The 11,864-nt window shown below is 33.9% G+C and overlaps 2 protein-coding genes across 2 annotated transcripts; both read left to right on the top strand.

Moving 5' to 3' along the window:
- The first annotated feature begins 269 nt into the window (after positions 1–269).
- On the top strand, positions 270–2,764 carry LOC105312857 (serine-rich adhesin for platelets-like). The gene is made up of 8 exons (XM_019996841.1): positions 270–945; positions 996–1,169; positions 1,226–1,325; positions 1,370–1,609; positions 1,652–1,747; positions 1,808–1,861; positions 1,915–2,234; positions 2,280–2,764. The coding sequence occupies exons 1-8, from the start codon at positions 593–595 to the stop codon at positions 2,758–2,760; spliced, it is 1,818 nt and encodes a 605-aa protein (XP_019852400.1). The 5' UTR covers positions 270–592; the 3' UTR covers positions 2,761–2,764.
- Positions 2,765–3,884: 1,120 nt separating this feature from the next.
- Positions 3,885–6,673, top strand: LOC109582195 (uncharacterized). Its single transcript, XM_019996847.1, has 6 exons — positions 3,885–4,014; positions 4,080–4,614; positions 4,666–4,841; positions 4,925–5,110; positions 5,161–5,317; positions 5,435–6,673. Exons 2-6 carry the CDS (start codon positions 4,134–4,136, stop codon positions 6,544–6,546), a joined length of 2,112 nt encoding a protein of 703 aa, XP_019852406.1. The 5' UTR covers positions 3,885–4,014; positions 4,080–4,133; the 3' UTR covers positions 6,547–6,673.
- Positions 6,674–11,864: the final 5,191 nt, after the last annotated feature.

Below are 11,864 nucleotides of genomic sequence, written 5' to 3'. Positions count from 1 at the left end.
CTTTAGTCTGTACCTGGTCTCAGTTATGAGTGTGTATATGGTACTGTTATCCGAACTGCTACTGTTAACAATGACAATACAGTGACTTGTAATAATAATCCTGTGGTGAGTAGCAGTTAATAGTCTACTAAATTGATTAATAATTGTTTGGTAGTTAACAATTGAAGGAGGAGGAGGTATTCAGGATGTCTCATTGAGTATTAGACAAGTATACAATGGAAGGAAATATACAATAGAGACTAATGCTACTACAAATCTCAATGGTAAATAATGTTATTCTCTTTGTTGTTCATATAATCATAATCTTGCCATAATTCACACAGTGATTTTGTATGACTGTCCTACATTAGCCCTTGGTTGCTCATCATGTTTAGCACAGAGAATTGATACTGGATTTAATTGCAGTTGGTGTAATGCTCAATGTAGAGACATTAGTGATTGTAATGATGCTAATCCTGTCATTAGTACAGAAAACTGCCCTCTACCAATTATTAGTGACTTTAATCCTAAGGCTGGTCCTCCTAGAGGTGGAACAACTATCATCATTGATGGAACTAACCTGGGTACACAGCGCTCTGACATAGAGTCTGTTATGATCGGTACTAGAAACTGTATTATTATTGATGAATATGAACCAGGAGTAAGGATAACATGTACTATTGTTCCTGATGCTAGTGATGAAACAGACAGGAATGAGACTATTACAATAAGAGTGATCAGATCTAACGATAGTGTAAATGCCAGTAGTTCAACACAGTACCAGTTCATAACACCAATCATTCAATCAGTCAGTCCTACATATGGTCCTGTTAGTGGTGGTACTAGAATAAAAGCACAAGGTACTGACTTTGATATTGGTAATAAAGAAATGACTAGAGTAATACTGAGAGAATCATCATCAAGAAAGAAGAGAAACACATGTCCTGACGTTAACTGTACTATTATGTAAGTATAGAGCCAATAAATAATTATCATTACATAATTATTGTGTATAGGAGTATTACTAATACTGAGATCAATTGTGTTACTGGTAGTGTAAATGCTAGTGACTGTATGAAGAATGTAATAGTATCAGTCAATGGAGCTTCATTCTTTAATACTAGTATAAGTTATCATTATAAACCTGATCCTACTTTTGATAGTATCAGCCCTATGAACATAATTCCAGTGTAAGTACATGGTATAACAATACTGCATACTCTTCATTGCACACTTATTCTTTTAGTGGTGGCATTCAACTAGTATTCACTGGTGCTAATTTAAATTCAGTTCAGTCTCCTACTATTACTATTACTGATAGTAGATTGATTCCTAGTAGTATTGAGGTTAGTATAATGTACTTGTTTATGTAGTTATGTATCTTTTGTAGTCTTGTGTCTTTAATACTGATGCTACATTGGTCTGTATTGCTCCTAATATTAGTAATGTGACAGACAGCAGTTACTATGGGACACATATTGAATACATGCTAATGTTAGATGGAGCAGAGTCACCTAATTACATGAATACTGATCTGAGACTAACACTGCAACCTAATCCAATATTTACTGGTATTGATGTTAACTCAAGATCTATATCAGTTGATGGTAGTAAAGTTATTACTATTACAGTAAGTTCTGTAATGATAAAAAAATTATTTTATGTATTTCAGGGAATGAACATAAAATCTGTTCGTGATTCAGAGATTGATATTACACTAGGAAACAATGATAACGATGTGTGTAATGTCAGAACAAGCTCTAATACTGTAAGTGATTTCTTCATCCCGGTATAGGCATGTATATATAATATAATTTATAATATATAGGAGATTACCTGTAGTCCACCAGGCAAGCCATCAGGTACCACACTAGTACTAAGAGTAAGTATATTCTTCATTAATACTCTACAATCTCATTATGTGTACCTATACAGATTAGAGTGGGAAGAAATTTAGTGTTTCCACCAAATGGTGTCACTGGCCCTGAATGGACACTAGTATATACTAGAACTACTAGTACTACTAGTACTAGTAGTAGTACTACTATTACTAGTAGTACTACTACTATTACTGCAATTACTACTACTACTGGGCCTACTAGCACTAGCACTAGTACTCCCGGTTCTACATCAATTGAAGCTATTGTTGGAGGATCTATAGCAGCTAGTGTGATTATTACAGTGTTGATTGTAGTAATACCATTGATAATTGTCATTTTTATTTTAAAAAAGAGACCAAAGGACAAAAAAGACAAGTAAGTTCATATTATTCATAAAATACTTAAGCTAATACTACCTAGGTTAATAGTTCATGAAGATAATGTAATTGTCCCAATGTCTAACAATATGATTTATCTTAGCAACATTAGCCAAGATAACATTCTCCTTCCCCAGTCTAACCCAGCATACATTAAAGCTTCAGCTATTCACATATATGATGAAATACCTGCAGGCCATTATGAAGAAATACCAGCAGTAAAGAAAAAAAATCTTCACAATAATGATAATGATGATGATGCTATAAGAAATCAAGAAGATCAAGACAATGACAGCTATGTTAGTCAAGTGGATCAAAATGATCAAGATAATGACAGCTATGTTAGTCAAGTGAATCAAGATGATCAAGATAATGACAGCTATGTTAGTCAAGTGAATCAAGATGATCAAGATAATGAAGATAATGAAGGCTATGTTGATATAGGAATGGTTAGTGATATTGCTCAAAGTCAAGAAGATAAAGGAAGCTACAAAAATATTTCAGATAATGATGATTATATTTGAAAAAAATGCTTTTGTAGACTATTTGTATTATGTAAAAAATATTTTTTGCTACATATTATTGTGTCTTTGTATACTTCAAACTTGACTATAGTTTATATTTTAATTTTTATAGCATATTGAAGCCCTTTTTTAGTTATGCTAGAGAAAAAATTGAGCTCTAAAATAATGCAAAAAAAGTTAAATTGAAGCAAAAAAGTCACTATAAGTAGATGTACATGTACATGTGTTTGTATAATAACAATAGGGGAATCTCCTTTAGTTTGATTTGAATTCTTTAGAGTGGCTTATGTCTGATGTTTTTTGATTCTTCAGATCAAATTAACCACCAATTTTAATGTATATTTTATAGTTCATGACATACAATGTAAGTGTCTACAGCTGTTGGTTTAGTCGTACTATAATATGCATGTACAGTTAGCAGTGTTCACCCATTTAAAAATTTCATTTATCAAATAGATCTATAAGGAGTAGGTGAGGTAATAGACACTATTAGTATTTTACTACGTCTATTCCATTGATAGTGTCAAGTGTTATCAATCCTAGTTCTAGCTACTCCTGTAGTTATATACACTGTGCAGTCCAGTCAGTGATCAATAAAAAAACTACAGCTATTATAATAGCTGTAATCTTGATGTTTTTTTTAATGCAGAGTTTAGCATCTTTCTCGCTATTGTAAATCTAAGGCCCTGTAGGTTTAGAGTAGTCTCCGCTCCTTTTTCACATCCTCCTTCCTGACCCAATGTGCATGTATCTCTCTTCAATGCCAAATAATGGTTGGTTGCTGCATGCATAGATGTGTGTTTGTAGCATCTATGCTACATGCATACCCTCTCAAAGCCAAGGAGTGTGGCTGCAAAATATGCCAGTAAGTTTACTCTATTATTTATGGAGTAACTTGAGCTTATTTGCTCTAAAATCTATGTAGTAACAAATTATGCATATGCTAGCTAGTCTATGCTATCATATTTTGCATTAGCATAGTATGCTAATGCTATTAGCTAATTATTTAAATCATTTTCTAGCTAGTTGACTTCAGTTGTTTACAAAGTTTTGATTTTACTTAAGCCTAGTTCTCTCTCTTCTCATCTATAAAAATTAATTATTAATCACTTATTAATCAGCTCCGCCCAAATAGATCTATCTAGATGATTAGATCTACTTGACAGTTGAATCACATGATTGATGTTTTGATGATGATGATTCGGTTAGGGCTAGCTAGTAATGGATCCATGGCTTCTAAAACTCGGTCTAAAAGTAAGTACTAGATCTAATTACCTTGTTACTATTCCACTATCATGCACTGTATCCTTACTCAATAGATCAACTGAATAAAAGAGGTGGTCACCGCAGTGTATCAGTAGGTGATTCACTGTATGTGTGGGGTGGTGCTCAAGATGGTTTGCCTAGATTGCATGATAGTGAAGAGAAGAGAAGGGTCACTACTCACTAGTATTTTACAGCTCTTTACTCCTTCAACTGGTCAATGGATTACTAGAGGTACTACTGGTACTCCTCCATTAGGAGTGATGCAATACTCCTGTACTGCAATAAATGATCAATTGTATTATTTCGGGGGATGGTGTGGCCATGGCGACTGCCTTCACAACAGTATTACTCAACTAGATACCATTAGCCTTCAATGGAGAGAATTAGAACCAACTGATGCAACTAGACCAGTTATGATGAGGGGTTATGGTGGAATGATATCAATTGAACATGATGGAATACATCATTTACTAATGATAGGAGGAATGGGATCTAAACCAGCTGTACAGCTACCACATAATAGATATATTAAGTTATCTAGTGCACACTGGTGTACTAATGAACACTCAATGTATAATCTATCATCAAGTAAGATTTTATAATTTACTGTTTGAAATTATCGTAATCATAATAATTTAGGAAAATGGAGCAATCCTTCAATCATTGGTCAGTGTATGCTACCTGCTAATGGCTTTGTCATTGAAAAGATCAATAATACTAGAGCTGTTGTGTTTGGTGGACGAGAGACTGATGATGATGCTAAGGAAACTGTTACTGACAATATTTATATATTAGAGATATCAATCAGCAGTGTGGTATGTTAATTATGTGTACTGAATGTATGCACACAGCCACACACAGATACAATGTTAATGGGTTTAGTTATTATGTTTTTTAGTTCTGGCAGTGTCTAAAGAAACCTGAAGCAATTATAGACCAATGGCCTGTGGGTAGATACTATCATGCAGGTGCTATTATTATAACTGGATGTCCTATGCTAGTGATAAGTGGTGGGTGGGATAAGAATAATGATACATTAGAGGATTGTTGGATCTTCAACATCATTCAACATTCCTGGATAAAGGTATGATCTGTACAATGAGATACTATATTAATTTATTTCTATGTGAACAGTTAGATGTACCTCACTCTGTTAGTAAGAGATTTGCACATTCTCTATCAGTGTTCATTATGAGTCCTCATTGTGTTTGGATGGTAACAGCTGGAGGAATTGTTGATATAACTTGGAAATTAGTCACTAATCCTAAAGTTGTTATGTTAACTGAACTAGGTCAGTGTATTATTGCTATACGAATAAATACTGTTAATTACCTAAATCATAAATATTTTTTATTTTCTTTGACGTACTTAATGCTGCATTCGATTTACACCCTTTATTGTATTTTAGTTACTAACAGTAAAGAAGAGTGGGCAGTAGGTGATACATTAGATACCAATGGTATAAATAGTGAAGAATGCAAAAAGAAATATCAGCAGCAACTACAGTTAGTAAGAAGAATGTGGTTGGAGGAGTACCAGAAACCAAGAAAAGGAGATACGGCTGATATTGAGCAAACTGTACAAGTTCTTAATGAAGAAATAAGAAGATATTGTCATCAGCTACAAGAGAGGGATAGAGAGCATCAGGTGATACTGCAGGAGCTACAAGAGAAGAGTAGGGATCTACTTCAATCTCAAGAGGCAGTTCGTAGGTACCAGCAACAAGCACTTACTGATGATCACTGGGTTATTAATAAAGATGAGGTGATTTTGACAAAGGAGGAGCTAGGAAGAGGATCTTATGCTGTCGTTACAGTTGGTATCTTTAGAGGTTTAAGAGTAGCTGTCAAGTCACTTCATACTATCATCATCTCAGATTATAATCTAGCTCTCTTCTCCAGGGAAATGAATATAGCATCACGAGTACGTCATCCTAACCTGGTCCAGTTTATTGGTGCAACTAAAGTGGGTAATCCTCTCGTCTTGACTGAGCTGATGAGCACTAGTCTTAATCAGGAGCTTCGCAAAAGCCAATTAACCAATCAACAGATTCTCAGTATTGCTCATAATGTAGCTTTAGGCCTCAACTACCTTCACCTATTCAAGCCTCAGCCTATTATTCACAGAGATATCAGCAGTCCTAATGTATTATTAAAGCCTTGCACTGGACCTGCTGGTTATGATTATGAAGCTAAAATAGGAGATTATGGTACAGCCAAAATAGTGCAAGCCGAAAATACTGATACTGTTATGCCAGGCAATGTTGCATATGCTGCACCAGAAGCTCCTATTCCTGATCAACACAGTCCAGCAATGGACGTCTACAGTTACTCAATTCTCCTTATGGAAATGAATTTGTGCTCTCGACCAGAAATGACGACAGCAGAAAGAGAATTGCAATCTTTTAGTATCTCCTGGTCTGATATGAAGTCTCTCATACAAAGAGGACTTAATGCTAATCCTAGAGCTCGTCCAACTATGGCTCAAGTAATAGAGTCATTGAAAGGGATGAAGATTTGATTACATGTAATTGTTTGTAATCTTATTATTACTACTGCCCTTTAGTTAGTTTTCTATTATTTTAGCATGCTTTGTGTCTTTTTTTTATTTCCTTTTTTTAATGTTGTATTAATTCTAAAGTGTTAAAGATGTGGAACCTGCCCTTATTCATAAATTTTAGCAGCTGAGCAGCCTAAATGAATGGGAACTGATCATGAGCTGGTGGGTGTACATTAGTGGATTGTTCATTAATAGCTACTCCTTGAATACAGTGCAAGGCCAAGGCCAATATTTGAATCTAGTCAAAAATTTATAATTTTTATTAAATTTAAATTAGCAATAATAGATCTACCTATCATGTTCACTTCACAAATAGTCAGAATAGTCATTATGTGTTGTCTATTCTTTGCTTCCTCTTTCTATATAACATACTTGAGTTGCTCAGTAGGGCAGTACCCCTAAATAATGAATGAACAGCATTTAATGTACAGTAGAGCTATTACAATATTACTGTGATGGGAAACATTATGGGGCAAGCCTGAGCAAGCAAATCAATGTATTTGTCAAGATACAGCATTACGTTTTGTGCAGAATGCAGCTCAGAATTTGAAAGAAACTTCTTGGCTTACCACTTAGTCATTGTACACATGCTAGGATAGAAATGTCTTCTGAATTCTGATACATTTATGTTTTTCGTTGTGTAGAAAGTTAGAGGTGACTCTGTTTAAATTCAAATTTTAAGGCTATAGCCTACAACAAATATTATCAAAATTGGCTTGGAGAAAATTCTTCCATTTTATGATTTTTTTCTAATATGCATACAAGTCTTCATGCTGTGTATGAATTAATTTTGAGCCAATTCCAATCAAATTTGAATTTTTATGAGTTTATAATAAAGGCATGCTTTTTAGTTCACTTACATGTATCATGCTTTGAAGGAAACAAGCTTGCATACCCAATTTTTTATATAGGTCTTTGCTACCTGTAACAGCTCCTCTTATGGCTCAATGTTGTGTTTAGCAAATATCCCAATTTGATGGTCACCTCCAACTATCATCACTTTGGCCTAACAGTTTGGATTGACAGAGTGGTTGGTAAAACAGATCTTTTAAGTGTGACATCAACTGCATAATTTAAAAGTAAAATAAAAGTAATCAAAATAATTGTAGTATAATTAGGAGCATATAGCCAATAATCTGGTGCTATTACTGGTATCATTACAAATTTTTCTTCATACATGAGAGGAGTACATGTGCATGTACCTATGTTTTTTTGTGAAAAAATAACAATGATAATATTAATAATAGCAACAATGAAGATACCCAGCCAAATGGTGATGTATGTACATGTACATGGTATAACTGTGTACAATGAAATGGTTCAAAATAATCCATAATCTACCTATGTATACACACATGAACTGAAACAAGCTGGCTGCCAATACTCTAATAGTAAATTGCTTTTAGTATTACCAATGCCTTACCATTACATGTATATGATTAAAGAGAAAGCTACACATACACTTCTCATATACTTTCCCTCTCCTGTCAGCTTAATCTTGTGATATTATCAATAAGAATAATAAAGCATTAACTAAAGAGCAAATATAATTATACATGATTTAAGTGTAAGAATACTCTTTTTTATTTATTAGAAATAAATTACTTTAGTTCATTATTATACATGCTAAAGATCTGAAAATAGAATATAAATGCTAAGTATTCAATGGGGACATAAAAGTTGTAATTTTAAAGTGTTAAATAAGAAGTATGAGGGATAGCATTTAAGTATTACATAACTTTCATAAGGTAAGCTATGTACCATAAATATCATTTGTGGGACTTGATTAAATTTTGCTGTTTAGGCCAGGTGTAAACTGTTGATACACTAACTATTAATGCTTTGCACAATTAATTTGCACATCTTATAACAAAAAACCACATTAAATTCTGGGTATTTCCAGCTATACAGTAGTTGGATAATATAAATCTATATCTGGTAGCTATGATCCTTGTTTACATAGACTACACCCATTTATAGTAGTGCCTTCATTTCATTGATTTCTTTGATAATCATGAAAGCAACAACTCTTCTTCTCTTTCTCACACTAGCTGTTCTTCCTTTCTTGTTTTCTTTGGTTGATTCTCAGTCACTCATCTCTTCATCTGTATCTAGTACAATAACTCACATTGCTGTTAGTGCTAATGGAGTCTTTGTGAGCACTGCTACTCAAGTATACCGGTTCTCTTCTACTCTACAACAATTAGGAGACCCTCTTGGGTCTATTGGTGGTACTGTTAATGGACTAGCTTGTACAATATATGGTGAATGGTGTGTAGTGTGTACTGATGCTGGTGGTGTAACATGTTCTGTTCTTAATGGATCTAATCTTGAAGCTCCTGCTAATAGAACGGAGATTAACAGTGGGACTGCTTCTAGTCTAGTAGTGTTTACTGCTCCTGGAGGTGATGGTAACAGCTTTTATACTGGGAGCTATGCTAATGATCGTATTCTATATCATCAGTATGGGTTTGCTGGTAGTACACAGTCAAGAGCTACTAATCCTGTACATCAACAAACTTTCAGTTTTAATCGTGTATTTGTGAGTGGTTTCTTTGCCTCAGGATATGCTTATTATGTTGTGAATGATCCTCCAACAAGTGGTGTTAACAGACGGCTTCGTATAATAAGAGTGTGTAATGACAGTGCAGCTGATGACTTCAACAATCAATATGAACTGACTTTAGGTTGTGATGACAGAGATTCTTTCTTTAATTCTACTCTGCTTGGTGTATCTGTTATTAATGAAGAGACATTGTTAATAGCAATACGTACTAGTTCAGTGGAAATATGCTCATACAGTCTGTCTGAGATTAACTCTTTAATGGATGCTGCTTATGAATCATGTGTAGTTGATCATACTGGTAGTAAAAATATCTTTTGGCAGAGTGCTGTACTATGTTCAAGGTTATCAGGAAGTATTGTAAGTTTTAATTTTTTAAAATGATAATTAGATTCATTTCTCCCAACAGTGTAGTATTTCAGATTCAAGAAGTATTAGTCCAGCTCCAGCAGTTGGTGTATCAAAGCCTCTCACTCCCACTGGTCTAAATATTAACAGTACTATATTGAATGGATCAACTGCTATTGTTGGACTGTCCATTGATGGCATTAATTTCATTTACTTTTCATTTACATTAAATGACTATATACATTATAACAGTAAGGTACGTTAGTTATAGTCTTATTACAGTTTGATATGAATTCTACAGTATCACTTGGTCAATGGTACAACCCTTACATTTGTATCTGAAGTTACATCAACTTCTCCAGTTACATCGTTATCCTGGTCTCAAGGTTCAGAGTATGTGTATGGTATTAGTGGCTCTAATGTAAGTAATAACGATTAATATTATATTGATGATATTATAATGATGTATGTGCTATGAAGTAGTAATGGTAGTGATGATACATGATTTCAAGTGTGATGTGTATGTTAGGTAAAATATAGATAAGAGTATAATCAGCCAGAATGTTATATGGTATCTAAATTTAATTTGTCTCATTTTGTATGATTCTTCTTTACTTATAAGGTATCCAGAATAATTACTATGTATGTATGTATTAGGTGATTGCGTTAAAGATAGAGGATTGTTCCAGTGCTACTAGTTGCTCTGAGTGTGTTAGTTTAGGTGATCCATTGTGTGGTTGGTGTATGATAGAGAACAAGTGTTCACGTAGACCATTCTGTCAGGATAATAATGAAATAAGACGATACCTAACACAAGGAGACAGTAATGATTGCTTTGATACAGTATCTATTGATCCAAGCACTTATGTAATAGATACACAGCAACAACCTCATCAAGTATGCATCATTAGAAATGTATTTATGCACAACACTTTGCTATTTTTATATTACATTTAGGTCATTCTGACTTTTTCACCAGCTCCACTTCCTCCTATGCTTCAAGGAGAGCAGTACTTTTGTGTTTTCAATGGTATCAAGAGTCCAATGGAAATGTCTATCAATGGCACTATTGGTTCTTGCTCTGTACAAGCTATAATATCTCAAGTTACAGACATACAATTAAGTATGATAATATTTTATTTGTTATTGTACTAATGATATACATATAGATACTACTTTGAGTATTTACAGTAATAGAACTGGTGTTCACTTCTTTACAAGCCCTGATTACTATACCTTTCTGGCATCAAGGTATAATTAGCATTTTGCATTAATGTATTAAATTGTAATTCATTAGGTGCAGTGCTTGTATTGACTCTGACATATGTGGGTGGTGTCAATTAGATTTTATGTGTACAGAAAGCAATGATTCATGTACTACTGGTGATTGGCTAACAGTGAGTCATTTTTTGTTTAGTTTAATAATATTTATTGATGTTGTATATAGATAGAAACTGATGAAGACATTTGTCCTTTTCTACAACCAAATCCACACACATCTGATGGTAGATACACTCAACCAGCTAATGTTGTTAAACATTTGGCACTTTATACTATCAATACAGAGGTTTATATAAATAGTATAATGCATATAATTACAAATGCATAATCGCATTGCTATAAGTATTATTAACTGCATTTATGAAGGTAGTAAATGACATCCCTTACCTTTAGTCTGTACCTGGTCTCAGTTATGAGTGTGTATATGGTACTGTTACCCGAACTGCTGCTGTTAACAATGACAATACAGTGACATGTAATAATAATCCTGTGGTGAGTAGCAGTTAATAGTCTACTAAATTGATTAATAATTATTGTTTGATAGATACCAATTGAAGGAGGAGGAGGTATTCAGGATGTCTCATTGAGTATTAGACAAGTATACAATGGAAGGAAATATACAATAGAGACTAATGCTACTGCAAATCTCAATGGTAAATAATGTTATTCTCTTTGTTGTTCATATAATCATAATCTTGCCATAATTCACACAGTGATTTTGTATGACTGTCCTACATTAGCCCTTGGTTGCTCATCATGTTTAGCACAGAGAATTGATACTGGATTTAATTGCAGTTGGTGTAATGCTCAATGTAGAGACATTAGTGATTGTAATGATGCTAATCCTGTCATTAGTACAGAAAACTGCCCTCTACCAATTATTAGTGACTTTAATCCTAAGGCTGGTCCTCCTAGAGGTGGAACAACTATCATTATTGATGGAACTAACCTGGGTACACAGCACTCTGACATAGAATCTGTTATGATCGGTACTAGAAACTGTATTATTATTGATGAATATGAACCAGGAGTAAGGATAACATGTACTATTGTTCCTGATGCTAGTGATGAAACAGACAGGAATGAG

Source organism: Amphimedon queenslandica, unplaced genomic scaffold (assembly GCF_000090795.2).
Source record: "Amphimedon queenslandica unplaced genomic scaffold, v1.1 AMPQUscaffold_13396, whole genome shotgun sequence".
In the NCBI taxonomy this organism is placed as follows: domain Eukaryota; kingdom Metazoa; phylum Porifera; class Demospongiae; order Haplosclerida; family Niphatidae; genus Amphimedon; species Amphimedon queenslandica.
This window is presented reverse-complemented; position numbering and strand designations above follow the sequence as displayed.